The 22,712-nt window shown below is 38.2% G+C and overlaps 1 protein-coding gene across 2 annotated transcripts in view; it reads right to left on the bottom strand.

Moving 5' to 3' along the window:
* The window catches only part of cunh14orf28 (chromosome unknown C14orf28 homolog), a 50,164-nt gene extending 27,452 nt beyond the window's left edge, over positions 1-22,712 (bottom strand). For both annotated transcript variants that reach the window (XM_036593178.1, XM_036593177.1), the window contains exon 1: positions 22,502-22,712. In XM_036593178.1, coding sequence (XP_036449071.1) covers positions 22,502-22,587 — 86 coding nt within the window. In that variant the 5' untranslated portion in view covers positions 22,588-22,712. The remainder of the gene's footprint in view (positions 1-22,501) is intronic.

Genomic DNA, 22,712 nt, shown 5'->3' with positions numbered 1-22,712 from the left:
GATGTCAGCGCCCCTCCGCTCCACCATCAACAAACTTGAGTGAACACGAGAGAGCAGCAAAACAACAGCACCAACTCTCCCAGCTTACCATAATACTCTATGTCCCTGAACCCCCAGATCTGCATCTTTTATCTAACAGGAAAAACAAATTACCAAAGGCTCGACTAAACAAGTAGGTTTTTAGCCTAGACTTAAAGACTGACGCTGTGTCCGATCAGAAGAAATTAGAAGAAGGAAGAATTTTGTCTCTATGACATACTAGGTAGGAATTATGACCCAAAAGTTTAAAGCTTCACTGTAGCACCACCATCTGGGTGATCGGGCTGAGCTCATGTGCCTGCGTAGTGGGAGGGACTACTATCTATTGACCAACTTTCATATCTGTACCACTTACAGCTTGGTCTGCATGAATCATTTTAGCAGAGAAAAAGAAGAAGAAATATCCTAACAATTACAATAGAGTTCCACCACTTCATGCTTGGACTGTAAAATTCCAATAGCGTTCTTCACACAGTGTGTATGAACCCTAAATATGATTTCTAGACGTTTGTGTCAGAATAAGCCAGACGAGACTGACTGATTCATATCTTGCAGCCATGCTGTGCTGAAAAATAACTGTCAACCTTGTGACTTTCCTGGTTATTTTTAAGACCAAGTTTGATAGGATATAATTAAAATCCAATGAGTAATATAAAAAATCAGTTTTTAAACTTTGATTATTTGCTGGAAAACAACAGAGACGAAAAGAAGAAAAGACTTGTATTTGCAAAAATTGTCAGAAAAATTGTCAAAACATTCAGAAATACTCTTTACCGAAGATAAACACAGTAAAGCCATTAAATGATTGTAAATTTCAAGACTGCCAGTTGCAGTTACTGATGTGGCTCCCTCCCTCCCGCTGGGAACACGTGATTCTGTGATCAAGATTTGCTCAAATCAAATAACAGGATTTCCTGAAATATTAAGCTACATACATATATTTGCAAAGTGTTAGGGCTCATTAAGATGGGTAATTTGAAACAATTTTGTGTCTTTATTTTAATCTCAGACAGAAATAACGACATTTTAGACTGGTGGAAGTACACTGAGCATTCTAAGAGCCAACTTAGCAGATTCAAGCCCATTTTTATACAACCCCATTTCCAAAAAAGTTGGGACGCTGTGCAAAATGTAAATAAAAATAAAATTTAATGACGTGCAAATCATTTAAACCCTATGTTTAATTGAAAATAGTACAAAACCAACATATCAAATGTTGAAACTGAGAAATTTTATTGTTTTTTTTTTTTTTTTAAATATATATGCCCATTTTGAATTTGATGCCAACAACATGTTCCAAAAAAGTTGGGATGGGGGCATGTTTATCACTCTGTTTCACCACCTCTTCTTTTAACAACACTCTGTAAGCATTTGGGAAGTGAGGAGGACCAACTGCTGTAGTTTTGAAAGTGAAATGTTATCCCATTTTTGCTTAACATAGGATTTCAGCTGCTTAACAGTATGGTGTCTCCTTTGTCATATTTTTCATTTCATAATGTGCCAAATGTTTTCAGTGGTGACAGGTCTGGACTGCAGGCAGGTCAGTTTAGCACCCAGACTGGAGCAATGCTGTGGTAATACATGCAGAATGTGGTTTGACATTGTCTTGCTGAAATAAGCAAGGTCTTCCCTGAAAAAGACATCGTGTGCATGGCAGGGTTTGTTGCCAAAACATGCATATATCGTTCAGCATTAATGGTGCATTCGCATATGTGTCAGTCACCCATGCCATGTGCGCTAATGCACCCCATACCCAAGCACCAATAACAAGCTGAGTGGTCTTTAGCCCAGAGGACACAGTGTCCATGATTTCCAAAAAGAAATTCAAATGTTGATTTGTTGGACCACAGGACACTTCTCCACTTCCCCTCAGTCCATTTTAAACGAGCTCAGGCCCAGAGAAGGTGGCAGCATTTCTGGATCCTGTTTATATAGAGTTTTAATTAGAATTGTGGATGCAGTGACGAACTGTTTTCATAGTGTTATTCGGACGTTTTTCTGAGGCCATGCAATGATTTCCAGTACAGAATCATGTCCGTTTTTAATGCAGCGCCATCTTAAGGCCCAAAGATCATGGCCAGCAAATACTGTTTTTTGGTCTTGTCCATTGCAGACAGAAATTTTTCTGGATTTCCTGATTCTTGTAATGATACTATGTACCATAGATGACTACAAGCAGAAGTTCTTTGCTATTTTACATTGAGAAATGTTATTCTTGTATTGCTGCTCTATTTTATCGTGCAGTCTTTCACAGAGTGGTGAACCCCTCCTCATCTTTACTTCTGAAAGACTCAGCCTCTTTGGGATGCTCATTTTATACCCAATCATGTTATTGACCTGTTGCCAATTAACCAACAGGTGTTTTTTTAAGCATTACGCAACTTTACCAGCCTTTTATTGCCAACTTTTTTGGAACGCGTTGCTGGCATCAAATTCCAAACGGGCATATACATTTTCAAAAAACAATAAAATATCTCAGCTTCAATGCTATATGTGGTCTTTGAAGCATTTTCAATGAAATATAGTGTTCAACTGATTTGCACATCATTGCATTTTGTTTTTATTTACATTTTTCACAGTGTCCCAACTTCTTTTGGAAATGGTGTTGTATGTTTCCTCAGCTGATTATTGTGAATATACATATGAAATTTGTATCCAAGCATAACTGATGGATTTATGGCCCCTTGTGTCAATATAGGCCAGGCCAAACTGTTTGATTTACGTCTTGCAGTTATATAATACTGAAAAGGCAAGATTTTGTTTTTTAATAATTATTGATCATGAGACTTCACCGGTTGTTTTAAGACCAAGTTTGAGATGATGTAATAACAATCCAGGGAGGATAATAACAAAAAACAATAGTTTTCTGAAAGACTTGCATTTGCAAAATTGTCAGGATCGGTGGAATACAAAACATTTAGAAACTTTTGGTGCCACAAGATGAATACAGTAAAGCTTGTGACTGTTTTGAATCTCTGAAGTTGCACTATGCGGTTATTGCTGAAGCTCCCTCTGGTGGTCGGACAAAATATATCCATTCCTGACTCCGTGGCCAAGATGTGTTAAAGTCAAATTTCCATATTTCCTGTGCAAATTTGAAACATGTATACAATTTTTTTTAAACATAGTTTGACATGTTATTGAAATGTGCATTATCATTACCTTATTTCAATCAAAGTAAAAAGTAATAACATTTTAGTAATTTCGCATTAGATTAAGCATTATAGGGGACCATGAAGATCAATTTAATTGAAACTTTGCATGCTTCCTCAGGTGCTCTTTTTGTACAACAATTCCAAATTTATTTATAATCTGAGAAAGGCTGATGGATTTGTAGCCCCTTATGTCAGAAAAAGCAAGGCCAAGCAGATTAATTAAGGTCTCATGGCCATTCTTTGCAAAAAAGTCAAGATTATTTTAATAATTATTTACCTACAGACTCAACTGCTTATTTCAAACTGGTTTTAAAAGAACATTTTTAAAATCCACAAACTAGTTCAGAAAGTTTTGAACAACTGCAGAAAAACTTTTAAGAATTTTAAGACTTGCATTTGAAAAAATGCACAGTTTCTGTGTTATGCATGAAGTTAAGTAATATTTTTATCCAAAGAAAAATCAAAAAAAACTGTTTTTGTTGAATAGCACCACCTCATGGCCGATTGAGGTCAAACTTGAAAGGCTATTAGAGAGTGCCTATGTGGGGAAAATGACTCAATTTTCATCATGATTGGCCAGTGCTAAGCCCTCCAAATGCCTGTTGAAATCCTAATGGCCAATGATGGCCATAACTGTCCAGTGACTGAGCTGTCCTTAACACTGTAGTTATAAAGTAGCAAAAAAAAAATGCAGCATGTAAAGTTTCAGCTCCACTGGACAAGCAGCTGCCAAGAAACACTTGTATGAACCCTAATGAAAAAAAATCCTCACAATAACAACAAGGTTCCAGCACTTTGTGCTTGGACTCCTAAACATATATAAAAAACAAACAACAATATCAATTCCAAATTTATGCACAAGATCTTAAGGTCATAAGGTCAATATCTATAAACTAGACGCTAGAGGGCACCAATGTCATCATATGCCTATAAATATGGGCTAAAATCAAGATCTTCATTTAATCCAGGACAAGTCACTTTCAATCCCACTCCTTTTGGTCAAGTTTCTAAAGCCATATTAGAGAAACATCTGAACTCTGAAATCTAATCTGTTTAGTTACCATGACAATTTGAGTTAGGACTGAATTTAGGAAGCAAGTTATTACAGAACAACAGTTCTGTAAAAGTTCATAATCTTATCCTAACTCCAGATAAGAAAACAGAAACATCCTAACTAGACAAAATTTCAGAAATTCTGTTCTAACTTTAAGGCAACCCCAGAGGTGTGTTAACTTCTGTTTTAACTTTGTTTTTATCATTTTATGCAGTGACAGGCAGCATAATTCACTATAACTAGCATAATGATGTTACATTTCTATACATCGAAAACAGTGCTTTAACTAACAGCTGTTTCTAACATCATTTTAGAAACACTGCAGACACAACCTCCTCCACTTTCTTATTACCTATGTGTGTTGATGTTGATAACAACTCTTCAGATAAAATATTACAGCGATGTCTGTGAATAATGAGACAGCTGAAAGTGTTGCTGTTTGGCTAAAGCATTTGGGAAGTTGAAATTGGGAGTTCTGATAAACTGCACAAGGTGCTGTCACAATATTCTTACCTTCAAGTTCATTGTGCTTTAGTTTTGTTTGACCTCTTTTACACCAGTAAAGGTAGCTAGCTGTCTGGCTGGCTAGCTAACCTGATTATTTTAATTACGTGTTGACGTTTCAGCTGTGCACGTATGGTCGGTTGCTAGGTAACAGACATGACAGTTAATTGTCGACTTTGATCACATAGCTTAAGATTTCCTAACTTAAGATACTGTAAGATAAGACAAGATTCCTAAATTGAGATAGGATTTGCTTCTGTAATACTTATAATTATTTATAACAAACTATTTATGTAGTAATTTGTGAAAAATCCTATCTTGACCTGTTAGATCTTAACTTACGACAAAAAGATAGGAAGTTTTGATATGCCTATATACCTTAATAAAGAACTACATATTTAATAGGGTGTCCTATTTTTTAACATGACTGTAGAACATCTCTTAAAACTACTTACTGGAAGAGATGGAAATATCTGATTCAAAAATGCATCGCTCTGAATGATATTCTAGTTTTTTGTTAAACTTTGTGCTGTTGTACTATACCTAGTAACAAAGTACACTTTTTTCAGAGGTAGATGCTGGTGCTTTTCTATGGAATTCACTGTGAAGCAACTGCTTTGCCCTTGTGGTTGCTCTCTCAGACAGCCATCAGTGTAGGACAGTTAGTTGCTGACAAGCCAGGACCAAGGCCAGGCAGCAGACAAACATCTGCTAATTTCCTTGAGATGCCACATAGGGCCCACCCAACTGAGACCGTGTCCGTTCCTCCCAAAATTTTTTCAGAAAACCTCAAAATGTTTGTGCTGCTAATCTAAAAACCAGACCAGTTTAACCAGTTTGCAGTGACAGCCCGTTTGGTCTAACACCAGGACTGCTTAACATATGATCTCTTACATCTAAGGCCGTCATTGTAAATTGAATTATTACTGACCATGATTTTGATTACAATCTACAGATCACCAGGGCCGTATTCCAAGTTCTTACAAGAATTTGTTGACTTTGTCAAGTTTAATTACACTCTCGAAGAAAGTAATATTTGTTGGAGATTTGTTGCCAACTCATTTGTTTGTCCTTCCCTCCTCTTCTACAGAGGATGGACTCACCCAGGTACGTAAATCACAGGTGAACCTGTTCAGTTCTCTTTGCTCCTCAAAGCAAGGATAACCAGTCTTCAAGTAAGTACAGGTAAGTGTTTACAAATCAGTCATTATATTGTGATGTGTAAAGGAGTACTTTACATCATCACACTCTCACTTGTTGAGAACACTTGAAGTAGGGTGGTGGCCAAGGTGTGTTAAAAGTTAATGCAGAAAAAAAGCTAACCCAACCTTTGCAGCCTAAGCTAGTTAGCTTATGCTAGCCATTCTCTAGCATTACCCAAAAGAGTCCGGCTGCAGACTTAGCCAGATGCACTCTCAGCCCCAGTGACGTCACGTGCACACGCACTGTCTGCCACAATGGCAGAAGCAGCCCAACGGCACAGTAACTTTTGGCTGCTGCTGCTGCTTAGCTATATCATCACTTAATCCATTTTTCGTTCACAACTTGGCTAGAGTTACATTTAATGTACCTTCCTGAAGAAAAAGATCGTAGAACCCATTAAAAAATGTCTGTTGGTTCCTGGTGGTTTTCAGTAGTTGCTAATGGTTTTCTGGTTAGTGGTTTTCCTGATGGGTTGATATCACAGCGTAAAGGATTCTGATCGTTTAATCAGGTGTTTTGGGACTGACTCCACATACATTTGATCATTTCCTAATGGCCTCTAACGGCAACCATCAAGCCAATTCCCGTTGGGAAGCAAAACCATCAGGTTTTATTCCTAACGGTCCTGCAAACACAGTTACGTTGTGACAGCGTACTGTTTTGGTGCCCACAACGTTGTCTGAAATGTAATTCCTCAGAAAGTTAGGAAATGTTGTCTGACAACTTTCTAGGAGATTGTGACGACGTTGATGAGACAGCAAAAGTAATCTGTACTAAGTTGACTGTATGTTGTCACAACCTCCTAGAATCACTAATAAGTTTAATTTTAAATAAATAGTTTTATATACTATTTATATAATTTATATTTTTTTAATGACCGTTTCTAATCGTCTTCAGCATGGCTTTCATGAGTTTCAGCGGCAGCCATTTTGTTTTTTTCTGTGAATAAACCCGACATTCATGTCTTAACGTCATGGTAGGGTTATTATCAGTATGGGAACGTTAATATACATTCAGTGTAGCTCTTGTTGCCCAGCAGTATGTGGTTCACTATTTTTCCTCATAAAACCGACAAAAACACTGTCGTGGCAGAGCATGCACTGACATCATCAACAGGCTGGTGGTGCATGTCAGGCTGAGAGTGCACGGCTGCAGCCAGACCCTTCTCGCATTACCAGCATCACAACCTAGCTTTTAGTATGCTGCCTGTTTAATTCCAAGCAGAGAAGTATAACAGTGAGACTGTATCGTACCAAATAGGTTGTTCACAGATGTAATCAGATCGGGGTCGCAGACTGCATCACCTGTCATCCAGGGCCTGCAGTGGCTCTGTTAAATGTGAATCAGATGAAGTTAAATGTGAATCAGATGAAACACCAACAGCTATATAGAGACTTACAAGAATCCTAACCAAATTGGTCCTTCAGGTTACCTATTCATACGCTGAACATTATTAATAAATGTGCTAGCCATAACATCTTTATTACAAACTAAGCTTAGATTAATTGAGTTATGTACAGTTATTTACTGGAATATCGCAGCCTTGTGAGGTGGTGCTGGGGGTATTTATCTCAGTACGTGAGTGTGGTTATCTCCTCACTCTGGGCTCCTATGCTTTCATATTTATCAGTGCGGCATGAGTAGGGCGTCATCAGGGACCAGTAACTTTGGTTGACTGATTTGCATACTGTGGCGTGTCATTGTACTTTGGTACGAAGACATGTCTTCGCGCCTATAGCAGAGTTGAACCAGAGGGGCGCTGCAGAGGTGGAACTGACAATGATGAAAATGTTATTTTTACAGTTTGGAAAGATGTGTTCACATTTTAAGCAAGGCTGGTATATTTTATAATTATAGAGCAGTGCATTTCAGCTGTTAACTAAAAAAAAAAAAGGTCTTAGGGTATAGTTGCTCTTTACGCTAAAATCACACAGTGTGGGTCTAGCAAGAGTCTGCCAGGGCTGACTGTTTAAAGTGACTGACAACTTTGTGTCCAACTGTCATAGAGTCAGTACCACTTCGCTGTGTGAGCAGAACATCTTTCACTGCATTTGTTCATTAACAGGGTAGTGTACACTTGGCTCATGTCACAGCAGGTATCGGATTGTCTGTATGCCTAAGCACTGTGACATGACGGCTGATTGCACTACTAGTGTTTTTGGCTGTGCAATGTAGTTCTGCCTATTGTTGACCGTGTCTTTGGCATCCTTCAGTCATTTGCTCAGACACAAACACACACACACACACACACACACACACACACACACACACACACACACACACTGCTAGGTAGGAGGTATTTGGGTAATTCTGACAAATTCTGCAACCCAATTTTAAACCAATCAAATTTAAATGAAAACTGTTTACTTTCCCAGATATACAAACAATGCTTAGTTGAATAAATAAAATGAACCATGCATGATTTAAATCAATTTTCAACTTTTTTCTTATTCTGAAAATTCAATTCAATTTTACTTTCACATATTTATAGAGGAAAGTACAACAACATGTTTGAGTATAAACAAAAACACAGACTTTGCTCTGCTTTAAGCTTTTGCTCAGCTATAGCCAGCTATTGCTCAGCTATTTCCTCCCATCTCTGGCAGGACACTTTTCTTGTAAAATGTCTCTCAACATTCTACTTCTTACGAGGCTGAAGTCAGCTTCTTATTTGCCAGCTTCTTGTTCAAATTTTTTTTTCCACCTTATATGGTGCTGGAGGCGCCAGAATGTAACTGCCGCACCATTTAAGGTGGAACGGGACAATTTGAATGAGGAGCTGACTTCAGCTTCGCAACTTATTAGTGTTTGTCAGTTTAAAAGAATCAGGAAAACAGCTGCAGTGCTTATAAATGCAAATAAGTCCATTCGTCTCAAAATGTTTCTGTTTTTGTTAGCTACTAGCTAGGCAAGATTGTCTGAATTGCTATGTGACCTGCAGTCTGCACGTCAACTTTCAGGATTATAGGGTGGTGAATTAGCAGCGTTTAACATTTATTGTTAAAACAGTGTTAGAACGATCAGAAGAGCTTTATTTTACCTCAAAGGAGGATTATTTTATTTTTTAAAAATCAAAATATCTAATTATGCAGTGGAGCTGCAACGGGGCTATAAAAAAGCCGCATGTTGCTGACCCATGAGCTAGCGTATGGAAGCACTTTAGCTTCTATGAAACTGCAGGGAAAAAGAACCTGGACAGGAGCCACACTACATGCAGGTTGTCTCACATATTTTAGAAATGACAAAAATGTCATTCCAAAATATGTGAAATGACAAACATGAGGAACCGCCCGGTTGTAGTTGCTGCCAACCAGAGGACCATCGAGCAAGTGATGTCAAAGCTTCCACCCAACTCGGAAAGAGTGAAGCAAATTACAAAGTCTATTGCAACTTTTATTGCCAAGGATTTGTGTCCGTACGTTGTTGAGAACCAGGGCTTTCGCGCCATGTTGGACACATAGAGCCGGCATACAGCGTCCCATCTCAAAAATATTTTACTGACACAGCGATCCTCACTCTCTACAACCAGACCAAAACCGAAGTTATGGAATCACTAAAGAAAATAGGTAAGATGGATGTAACACATGATGCGTGGCATCCATTGCCACAGGATCTTACAGGATCTTATGACATCGTAACAGCACGTCTTATCATTTTATCACAGATGAGTGGTAGCTGGCGTATATGTGCTCTGAATGAGAGCCTTCTAGTTGACTTGCCTCATCGCTTCCGTTTGTTTCATTAGCAAAATATATTAGAAGTAAATTCATTATGGATCATTACAAATACTTTGCTTTAAAATCACCAAGTCCTCACACAATGAGAAAAAAGAAATCCTGTATAGAAGAGATGCATCAAGATGCATCAATAATCATTTTATATTTGCATCACAGCCCTCTGAATTGTAATCGAATAGAATCGTGAGGTGCCTAGAGATTTCCACCCCTACAGCATACCAGCAGCATCCATCAGCCAACTAAACCAGCAGAGCCCCGCTCAGCAGAGCCCCGCTCAGCAGAGCCCCATGATGCAAGGTAAAAAAAAAAACACAGACACCTCAGATATCGGGGAAGTACGACAACTGCTTCATGTCATCTGTAAAATACTGGTATAAACAGCTTAGATTTACTTCAGCGTACTGAAGGTTGTATACTGTTCAAATTCAAATATGTCTGAATACACATAAGATTTTTTGTTTAAACACATTTGATACACATATTTTAATATTACATGTTCATCTCTTTATACTAACCTTACACCTATAATCATAACAAATCATAAACAATGCAACCTTTCTCAATAAGTTCCTGGAATATCATCTGGCATAAGGAGAGCCTGATATCCCATTTATCAGTTTTCAAAAAAGAACCTCACCCATATTTGGCTAAAACTCAAAAAGGGCATTATTAAGTTGACACCTCTATACATGTGCAGCTTACACTCCTCCTGCAGAATCCCCCTACAACAATAGTGAGTTCTTCAACAATCTCCACACAGAAAGGAGCCATTTCCAGGCCTTTAATGCCAGAACAGGTTCTGAATCTGACATTATAGACACACAGGGAAACAACCACATATTTAAGGCCTTGCCAAACCTGACCCCCACGTAAATAACACGCAGTAACCCTTACTCTGTTGTAAATAAGAATAGTAAGGAGTTAGTGCAGCTCTGTCGAGGCCTGGGCCTGTACATGCTTAACAGTCGGACCCGAGGAGACTCTTTAGGCCGGTTCACTTACTGCTCAGCTCTTGGGTCTAGTGTAATTGACTACGCCATCACTGGCATGGACCCCTCCTCCATCAGTGCATTCAATATCAGACCTCAGTCACCACTATCAGACCACTGCCAAATTAATGTGTTCCTAAAAAGAATTCAACAGTCAAATAAATCAGAACAGTCCTGTAAACCAACTAAAATCAACCCCACAATACAAGTGGACTCAACAGTGTGTCTAAACTCACCAATGCAATTAGCGCTACAGAGATCACTAACCTTATTAACAGCTTCCTAACAACAGAGTTCCAGCCTAATAAGCAAGATGTAAATCTGGTAGTAAAACAAATGAATGAAATTAATAACAAATCTGCAATCAAAGCAAACCTCACTAGAACAAAGAAAAAAGACCCCAGAAAGAAAAATGACAAGGAGTGTGAAATCATAAGAAAACAGCTTAGAAGCCTGTTTAATCAAAAACAAAAAGAACCACAAAAGCCGAACTAAGGCAAAAATACCATGAAACACTCAAGCAATATAAGAAAACTATTGATATGAAATATGAAAGAAAGCAACATTACAACCACACACTACAAGAAATTTAAAATTCTAGTAATCAAAACCAGTTCTGGGAAAAATGGAACCCTCTAAAAACACAAGAAAACCAGGAGATACCAATACAGAACGGAAACAATATTGTTCAAAAAGCTATAACATTTCTTAGTTTTCACATTTGATATGTCTTTGTACTATTTTCAAATAAATATAGGGTTTAAATCATTTGCACATCATTGCATTTTGTTTTCATTTTGCACAGCGTCCCAACTTTTTGTGGAAATGAGGTTTTATAAGAATGGAGACAAATTTGACCCCAACAACTACCAAGGCATCTGTGTGAGCAGTAATCTGGTTTTCTGCTGTATTATTAATGCCCGAATACAGGCCTTCCTTACCGAACACAGTGTCTTCAGTAAAAGTCAGTAAAAGGTTTTACCAAATCACCGCACTACTGACCATACTTACAATCTACACACCCTAATCAACTAGCACATCCACCAAAACAGTAACAGTAATATATTTGCATGTTGCTGATTTTAAGAAACTTTTTCATTCCATTTGGCACACTGGATTATTCTGTCAGATTATACACAGTCAAGTTATTATTATGACCACTTCCTTACTTTCGACGGTGGCAGCACGTAGCTCATGAAGGGAGTCACGCGTCATGAGCCAGCTTGGTGGGTATATAATGTATGTAGGTGGGTATATAAGGGTATATAAGGCTGTCTGCATACATATCCCTCATTGCTGTCATGGGTAAAAGGGGCGATTTATCAGAGTTGTAAAAAGGCATGATTATTGGCTTTCGGGCCAAGGGTGGCAGTATTTTCTAAACTGCGCAGTTTGTGAACTGTTCGCGTGCTGCTGTGGTGAAAGTGTATCATGAATGGACAAATGGCACCACTGCAAATAAGCGACATGGAAACTGCGGATGTGTGCCACTGACGTGACAGGTAAACGTCCGCTATGAAGGTGCGCAAGGGCGGACCGACACGCTACAGTGGAGCAGCTCACCAGCAAAATGAACCAGGAGGCTACCAGATGTGTGTCTAAAACAACAGTTCAGTGAACCCTACTGCGTATGGGGCTCCGAAACAGACGGATGGTCACTGCACCTCTGCTAACGAAGTATCAGAATTGGACCGCTGATGATTGGCACAGGGTTGCCTTCTACGATGAGTCACGTTTTCTGCTTCATTGAACGGATAGCCATTGGTGTGTCAGGCGAGAAACGTCAGAGAACAAACACCCTGCAACCATTGCTGGAAGAACACAAGCTGGTGGTGGCAGCGTTATGGTCTGAGAAATGTTTTTGTGGCATTCTCTGGGCCCACTCATCCATGTGGAAGGCACTCTCAACTGATTTGGGTATGAATCTATCCCTACAGATCACGTACACCCATATATGCTGATTGTCTTTCCTGGGGCGGATGGGATCTTCCAGCAATAAGTATCTGTGGGACCACCATCAATATTTATACAAACGAGTTAGCGGTGTTACTGGAACAATCTGCGACTCCTGGACTTACCCTAAACGACACGGAAGTGAAATTCCTGCTCTATGCAGATGACCTGGTGCTGCTGGAGCCCTCGCTCTATGGACCTGGACCTGCTGGAGCAGTTGTGTCAGAACTGAGCCCTGACGGTTAATCTGTACAAAATTAGAATCATAATCTTCCAAAAAAAGGCCAGGTCTCAGGAAAACAGACACCTCTTCACTTTAGAAAACACCTCCTTCAAGCACTCCTTACATTATGATTACCTAGAACTGAAAATCGGTGCCTCAGGAAACTTTGATCTGGGAGTGAATGCACTAAAAGAAAAAGCACAAAGAGCTTTCTATGCAATCAAGAAAAAAATCCACAAAATAAACATTAAATTACTTACTAAATTATACGCAATTAAAATTTTTGATAGTGTAATTGCGCCCTTTGAGCTGTATGGAAGTGAGGTATGGGGTCCACTCAGTAAGTATGACACTAGATGGGACAAGCATCCCACACAGTCCCTGCATGCAGAATTCTGCAGAAATATATTAAAAGTTCAATTAAAAACACAACAACAAATGCATGTACGGCAAAATTAGGGTGATTTCTATTGATTATACCCATTTAGAAAAGAGCTTTAAAATTCTGGCTGCATCTAAAATTCAGTAATCCAAATTCACTACAATATGAGGCATTTAAAACCCAAGAGCTCAGCCCTAAACCCAGTCCCCTCTGTCAGCTGGTTCTGAGACTAACTAACCCACTGACCCCTAACACACAGCAGCCTCAGTCCAGTACTGCTGACCAAAGTCCAATCAGAGTAAACTAAATTATCAGACACAGTAAAAACACCTATCTGGCCTATTGGGACAGTGAAACTACAGTCTAGACTACAGAGCTATCGAGTATGAATTGGCAGAAACCCACCTCACTGTCAGAAACTCACAGCAGAGACAGATCCCGACCAAGTGCAGGCTCAGTGACCACAGCCCGGTCATGTCAATGGAATCAGACTTTTCGCCAAATCATTTTGGACCATTTCTTTTGGTCCACTCTTCATGAAATTTACAGACAATGTAAAGGCCAACAGGTATTTTCAAATTATTTTTTTCCGACAGCAGTGATATACCGTCTGTTATCATTTTTTATTATTTAATGCATGTTATTTTATTTTGTTTATTTACTTGATTTATTTTAATACTGCTGTTATTTCAATATTAATATTATAATATTATTATTATAAATACTATTATTAATTCTATTTGTTTTTTAGTTCTACAAAGTATGTTTCGCTTTCAAGTTAAATTTTTATGCTTTGGCAACATTGTACAGGCACAACATTAGCATATACTGAGACGTATACATCTACACAAAATAAGTACAAAAAACAATAAACTATATAATAAATACACAAGACAATAGACAACAAATACAGAAAAAATAGAGATACAGATGTGCACTGGTGCATAGCAAGTATGTATACATATGTACAAAATATGCTAAATATATGAGGCAGTTTTCAGAAGTAGTCAACCAAAACTGTGCAAAAAACATTTTAACAATTTTTAGAGGTAGCTTTCAGTAAACAATAGTATAAATGTTAGTTCAAGTTTTCAGTCCAAGTCTATATGAAATAAGTCAGCAATTCAGAATAAAATTAAACATATAGTTGAAGTAGTGATTGTTTGATCTGGTGGGTGCTGTGCATGTGACCAATTTTAACAGCTTGAGGCTAGAAACTGTTCTTTAACCTGGTGGTTCTGACTTGAATGTTCTGATATCCCCTCCCTGATGGTAGCAGGTAGAACAGGAAGTGGCTGAGGTGATACTGCTAGCTCTCCTCAGAGTTCTTTTATTGTAAATGCCCAGTATGGGTAGGAGGACAGCTGCAGTGATGGACTGGGCAGTTTTCACCAACCTTTCCAGGACCTTCTGTCCCACAGCAGTGGAAATGCCATTATAGAATGTGATGCAGCTAGACAGGATGTTCCCCTATGTGGACCTGTAGAAGTTGCAGAGAGCTAAAATGACAGGTTGACCCTCCTTAGCCTCCTGAGGAAATGAAGGTGCTGTTGGGCCTTTCTAACTAGGTGTGACGTGTTGAGTAACCAAGTGAGATTTCTCCAAGGAACTTAAAGGTGACATATACTGCATTTTAAACTTTAATATAGCAGCAAACTACTGTTTTCTATGTAAGGATAAAGCGATCTTCCAAACGTGCATCGAAGTTGACGAGGCTGAAGTTGGCTTCCTATTCCCATTTGCCCATTTTACCTTAAATCGTGCAACAGTTCCATTCTGCACCCGACAGCCATCACACACCGAACGTGACAGAAAAAACGGCTAGAATATACAGGCTATCAAAATAATTATATATTGGGAGAATATATATCAACTATATCAAATAATGTTCTTTGCCTGTCACAAAACAGACAAAGTGTTACATTGTGCAGGATGCTTTCCTCTTTGGAAAAGTGAGATGAGAATGAGGAAATTCTCCACCTCATTTCAGGAGCTAAACTTTTTGTGTGCTTTCAGCTGCTGCACCATTCATGGTTGAACAGAAAAATTCTAACCAGGAGCTGAGGCACCTCAATATAGCCTAACTGCTGTATTTATGGTGGAATGGGAAAATTTGAACAAGAAGCCACCTCACCATTAAACAGTGGTGGACAGTAACAAAGTAAATGTAACTCGTTACTGTACTTAAGTAGTTTTTGTGTATCTGTACTTTACTGAAGTATTTCCATTTTGGGTGACTTTTTACTTTCACTCCATTATATTTCAAAGTCAAATATCTTACTTTTTACTCCACTACATTATGCAAAATCTGTCGTTTCTTTTGGCTTATGTGTGTATAAAAAACGTAACATTTTTCAAAGTCAAAACGAAAGAAGCAAGCACACTAATCAGGGTACACCGCGCACCTTGTTTTGAGCTTGTTTTGACCTGTTGGACATACCTACCCAGACTTCAAGAATAAAGTCGTAATATTTAGAGTACAGTCGTAATATTTAGAGAAAAAAGTCATAATATTTCGAGAAAAAAGTCATAATATTTTGAGGATAAAGTGGGCTAACTGTAGGGGGCTGCCATAACGCATTGGGGTCTCAGTTGCTGTACTGGCGGGCTGGAGCTCCACACACTCCTGTCTCCTTGTGGATCGATCATTTTGATTATCATTTTCATTGTCTGTGAAACTTCATGCCCTCTTTGAATGGCAGGAGATGTAGCCATCTGCGATTCTCCTTCAACAAAACAGACAGTTTCCTCCGAGTCCGTCTGGCTCTTTATTCTAAATAATCACAGTTTCCTGCACAGCCGTTTCTTATACTATAACAGGCTGGTGCTGATGTGCCAGGAGAGACAGGGAGACTGAGTATTTCTTTATGGGTGAAACCAATATGAAATTATAACTCCACCAGCTCCTCAACGCCCCTCATTTTAACACGAGGAGGTGCCGCCTTCCCTTTGCAAAGCCTTTGGCCACAATATTGCGACCTTTCCTGGTATTAATGCCACTTTATGTCGTAATTCTACGTCTTTTCTCAAAATATTACAACTTTATTCTCAAAGTGTACTACTTTTATTTTTATTAGCAGTGGCCTTAAAACGCTGTTGTACGGTTCAACGTCAGTGCAGCAGCGTAAAAATTTGGGAGTGTCTATGCCAACATAAATGTTGGAACTAACCTAACTTTGTGTAAATAGACCGCAATATAGAAATATGTACGAAGATGCAGGTGGGACTAGCATGTGTCTTTTTTTCTGAATTTGTGACTCATTTGTGAATCTGTGTTTAAAGCAAGTTTTTTATTAATCTTAAACTTGTAACTAAGTTGCAAATAAATCTTAAACTGAAAGTTTGCTTATTTGCCAAAGGTTATTTCATAGCCACTTGGTTCTACCTAACGGAATTAGGTAGAACCAAGTTCTATTTGTCCTAATTGTTTGCCTTCAGTGTTTTGTGCTTATGATAATTTTAATAGACATCAGCGTCAGACTAATTAATGACATTCTATTAAAAGACTGGTTTACCCAGAGTGACACTAGAGTATTTTCTCCTAAAACGAGTTAATGAAGCAAGAGTCTTGTTACAAAAATGGTAATAGGACATTAAAGTCATAATTAATCTTTTAGTACTTTTACATTTGATAATGAAGTACATTTGAAGGCAAATACTTTTGTACTTTTACTCAAGTGGAGGACTAAAGCAAGGACCACTACTTTTACAGGAGTACTATTTTACCTTGGGTATCTGTACTTTGAACTCAAGTACATGATTTGTGTACTTTCTCCAACACTGGGGCTAATCTACATTATGGGCAAAAGGTTCTTCAATGTGATTTTCTGGGTGTCAAGAGGGAAAAAAATCATCCAAGGGCAGCAGAGAAATGCAAAAATATGGAGGAAAACAAAGTTTGTCATTGCACTCCCAACTTCAGACAGAACATAGAGCTGCACAGCATGCCCTTAACTATCGCTACCTATAAGGACAATTTTTTTTTTTCCCTGTCTCCACTCATGAGATTTAATGTGGAAGCAGCGCTGTTCTAAAAGTGGTATAACAGCTAGCTTAGCATACTCAGAGGTGCCGACCCAGTATCACAGGCCTGCCTAGTTAAAGGGGGTTAGAAGATTTATTATGTTTACATCTGATGAGCCGCAACTCCTTGACTTTGACTTTTTGAGATGTTCAGGTATTTATGATAGTAATTAACAGATTATGCTTGCAAAATGCAAACTCCACATTTTGTTTTTTGTTATTTGGACCACTCATAACATTGCTAGATGCTTTAGTTCCAGTAGCTGCTGAGTTTAGGCTACAGGCTCCATATTTAGTTGGCTATATTAGCGATTAGATGAACTTAAGTTGTATTGTTACCTATGCATAACATCCTACATCCAGCATGAGAGTTCACTGTAAACTTGCATTTTCATGGCAAGTATCATTTAACATAATGCAAAAATCAGCAGGTACATTGGGCTGTATTTTGTCTTTCTAACTGTATGAGTACCCTGTGCTTCATGTAAGCCAGAGTTTGTTAGAGACGGACATATGTTTAATGTGTACTTTTTCAGCAATCAGTGAGGACCGAGGAGCAAGACCAGCAAAGAGAGAGAGAGAGAGATGAATGGTAAAATGAACTAAAATCATTTTGAAACTACCACCTGATTTAGTGCAGATGTCAGCATGTATTTAAAGCTGAAAATAAAGGAACAGTAATAGCAGTTTATGGAAGAATGGAGGTATGGGAAAGAAACAAATAAAAGGAAAAAGTGCATAACAATGTGGATGGGTATACAAGGAGCAATGATTTGTTAAAAAAAAAAAAAACAGAATTTGACAGTTGGTGTAGATGGTATTATTCACTGTGTGGTGATGGTTACTTTTCAGCAAAACAGGCCTCATGAAATCTTTTATTCTAGTTATGGCCCTTCAGCACAGGCTTAGCAGACTGTACATAATGCTGCCGTTAATTTTAGTATAGATGGCAGTATTGGGCTAATTACTAAAAAAGGAATTTGTTACAAGTTAACAATTACTTTTCTCAAATTGCAGTGGGATTATTTTACTTAATACGTTTATATAAGTACTTTCTCTAATTAGTACTTCACTTCAGTATTACTCTGCATCAAATTGTCTCACTATATTAGTAGACCATTTTGATTTGGTTTCCAGCATTATTTCTTAGAACAAGCAAAATGTCTGCCAATACAATGGAAAAATTCCCTTGATAATAAATTGAGCAAAATGTCTACTTATATAGACATTTTCTTACAACAATCTAAAAATGAGAAATATTGGATGTATTGACTTATTTTTTGCAGTGTAGTGCATAGTGTTATTTAAAAATGTGTATCCAGGGGCCCTATTCCTGTCTTTTGCCTAGGGCCCCAGAATTACTAAACCTGCCCCTGACTGCATGGAACATGTTTCTGAAGCTTGCCTTAAGTGATAGTGGATCTGCCTCTGTCTTTCAGGCAGACAGTGTGTGCTGTTCTGGAGCTAAAGGAAAATGAAATCCTATGCACTACCGTCCACCCAGGCTGGGCATGCATGAACACAGAAGGACAACAGGGAGCCATATTTATGAGAGAGAAAGCCAGAAAGAAGGCAAGCCTAAAGCAAATTCTTAGTGGAAACAGATCTGGGGCTCTTTCTAGTGCCATCCTAAGTTCAATCTTACTGTATATCAATGGTCACTATTCATGATGGTCACTACGTTAGATTAGGCAAACAGTGTCATAAATTTGTGCCGTGTGTTGGTCGGGAGACTGGCAACACTACAAGTTTATCATCGTTCACGTTCTTGCGCAAGTTCATAGTCATTGGGGAGGCGGGTCAAGAAGCTGTCCATCAGATGCGCTATGTGTGATGCTGCTGAGTTTGTGTTCTCAAAAGCAAAAAGAAAAGAAAGAAAAAAAAAAAAAACTCATTGTGGACTCTTTCCTAGGTGTCATAAAGAGGACAGTATGGGCTGTCAGTCGTTTCGAGAGAACTTGAAGTAACAAATGTGTTGACATATCAAGAGCATTAAATGTTGCTAGCTAGTGGTTTGCTGTATGTAAACAGACTCTGTACACGGTATTTCTCTCCAACATTTATCTTTTTGGACTCTGTCGTAGTACTCCCTCAAGGAAACTTCAAAATGTATTTCATTGTTCCACCTGACAACGGCAACAGCAAATTAAGCAATTCTTGACAATTTTAGGCTACCTGATGACAGTGTATGCAAAATATATTTGTTTTTAGTTTATCTAATTTTATTTACTTCAATTTTAATTATTCATTTGAATTTTACTTTATTCATTTATTGTTCTAAATAATAATGAAAATAATAATAGTAATTATTTTGTTCTTTGTGATTCTTATAGATGTAAATAATATGTTTCATGTAAATCATTTAAACCTTTAAATAATAGACTCGGCAGTTTTTATCCATTCATAAAATAAAGATTTTGTTTTGTACAAAAGCAGTGATCTTACCCTATTAGGAAAATATTACAGTGCTACTGTCAGTGCTCTTACATCTCTTAAAGGGAATGAGAGGAGGCGACCTGATTGGCTGTCCCTGCACCAGGCCTAACCACACCTTTTGATCAATTATTCGCTGTAACTCTGCCCTGTTTACAGTTGTGCTGCTCTGCTTCAGGTTGGAGCCGCCATGCAAATCAGGAAAATACAAAAAAATTTGTCACACGCATCAATGATCAGTGATTTTATGCCTTATTTTTCCGCTTGCACTATGACCACAAAATAGAGCCCCTGCAGTTCGGCACAGTTTAAACAGACACCTGGTATGGAGCTCTCTGCTCTACCCAAGTTGAAGGATAGCTCTACTTAGACACCACCCCTAAATTTAACATAGATTTCTACAGTAATAGGACTGTAAATATTCAATGTATATGTGGAAATACTAGGGATGGGCAGTAGGCTATATATTTTGGTTTTCTGAAATGTAACTTATATTTAGCCCCTGGTGATCTTTTTGCCTATGGTCATGTCCACAGCCTAACATAAAACAAAACGTAGGATATTTCTGTAGGATTTTTTCGCCATATGATCATGAACTTACGCAAGCTGTTTCATTATATGGCAGTGTATAGCATATAAACTTTTTTGACCAGCTTCTTGGACAAGGATTATGCATAGTTCTGGACAACACAGGATTTTAAATGGATATTTTACATTAAAAGTAAAAAACAGTCCATGACTAGGCGTAATTCCTGTCCGGGAAACCCGCCTTACGCGTAGGCTTTGTTTAACTAATTATCGCTACAATACAGCTAATTTCCACCTGCATCTATATGGGATTGTTACCGAGTGTATATAATGGTATACATAACAGTATATTCACTTTCACATGTAAAGTTTGATACTACTTGAGACAGCTGTAGTTTATAAACATTTAAAGCATGTAAGATATGCATGTGATATACTTTTTTTGTATTTTGCAGTTTTTCAGCGAATCATTTGGTATTGGTATTTAAACTTAAAGGCTATCTTGTAATATTGTAGAAACCTGTTAGCTGTCTGGGAAACTGGTTGTTAAACAAAGTTGTGCATTTTGCAGTGTATTAAAGGAGACTTCCACTGTTAAATGGTTATGGTGTAAACAAAGTCATTCAGAGTCGTTTGGTGTGAAATGCTCTGTTCTGGAGAAACTTATTAAGTTTTTTTATTTATTAAGTATTAAGTTTTGAATCTGTGGATCTAAAATCTGTGTTTTTGTGTACATAGTAAAAATCTCCCCAAAATAATTAATCTTATTTAATATAAAAAAATGATGAAACTTTCTGTATAGTATGTTTCTAGTTTTATCAGCTTATTACAAAACTGAACTGAATGTAATCTGTTCTTATATTAGACCATTTTATTATTTACAGGTGCTGTAAAGAAGATTTCCCCAACATGCAAAAGCTACCAATGTGGAAACAGAATACAGAAACAGTTGGTTTGTAGCTTGTGTTGGGCATTTTATAAGTATTATATATTCTTAATGATCTGGACCTGTACTTTATTCCATTATGATTCAGATTCATTTTAAGAATGCATGCAAGTTTTATAAAATAAAGTTTAACTAACAGTGTCTTGTGTCTCCAATGTCCAAAACCAGAACTAAAGTCTTGCTTGTAATAACAGTGAAATGTATTTTGTAAACATAATAATGCAAAAATCGACCACTAATACATGTTCTGTCCTTTAAGTGTGTGTGCGCGTGCACGCTCATGTGTGTGTGTGGTGCATGCATATGTAATTTAGATAGTTTTAGCTCTGTATGTGTGTGGTTTAGATAATAATACAACAATCATTTTCATGTATATATTACTTATAACAGTGAACATCTATTCATACCATAAAATTTTAATATTCAGGAAAATTATGTTAATCAAGCACTAAAACTGACCAATAGCAAAGGCAGAAATACAGTCGGTAACAAGTCATTTGCCAAGTCTGGGGCAAGTCTGCTGGCCCAACTTCGGGCCGATGTTCAAAAAGACACTGGCCTAGTCTGGCTGCCGACTTTGGCCCAGCCTCAGGGAGAGTCGGCGAACGGCTGTCTGGCTAAGCACTGCCAACGTTTGTATGAGGACTGTTTTTGCACTCCAACTGATCGCACTTACGTTCAGCTAGTGCAACTGTCTGGCCTTGTTCTTTTTCGTCGGTGAACAACTGCATTGTGCTGTAAAATAGTGAAAAGCAACTAATGTAACCGCACACTTTTGGGCTGCGTTTAAACAAGTCAACTTCGATTAACGTTACATTTTTCTGCCCGAGTCCCTGATTAAAATAACACGTAATTAGTCACTCACGACGCGAGTTAATACAGTAGGTTAGCTTTTCCAGTCAAAAGTTCGTTTCAGCTCCAGCATTTTCACAGATGCATGCTCGACAAAGTTCCCAAAAAATCAGCACAGAACTGCATTTCTCTTAAGTGGGTAGATAAACTGTAGCTAACTACAAACTGGACTAACTATTCACAACATATCTGCAATGAAATAATGTAAGAGAGTGAAAAACGATTATTAGCTGTGGAAACGTTCAGATGAATGCGCAAACCATCGATGCTTGCCGATTGCTAAAACGGTAAAACGGTATCTAAACTCCTGTTTCCGCAAAGCTAGCTAGCTAGCTAGCTATATATCTTAGCATTAATACTAATAGCTGTCTTGGAACGTAGCTAAAGAAGCTGCTGACGGGGAACAGTTCGCTACGAGGCAGCTAGCTGCCGTACGCTTCAGTGATGGATTATGCAGGATTGAAAACAAGTTATGCTCACCTCTCAGTTTGCACACGGTATCTGGAATTTAACATCAAGCCTTCCAAGTCATCTGCGTCTTTCAAACAGCACACATCCCTCTCCATAGTTCTCTGGTTTTCATGTCTCTTGTACGGCCTTCCGCCAATCCCCCGTTTTCACCACAGAGCAGAAAAACATGGCATCTGTTTTCACAACATCCTACACACGCACATACAGAGCGATGACGCCA

Source organism: Colossoma macropomum, unplaced genomic scaffold (genome assembly GCF_904425465.1).
Source record: "Colossoma macropomum unplaced genomic scaffold, Colossoma_macropomum, whole genome shotgun sequence".
NCBI lineage: Eukaryota > Metazoa > Chordata > Actinopteri > Characiformes > Serrasalmidae > Colossoma > Colossoma macropomum.
Note: the sequence above shows the minus strand (reverse complement) of the source record. Positions and strands in the feature narration are given on the sequence as shown.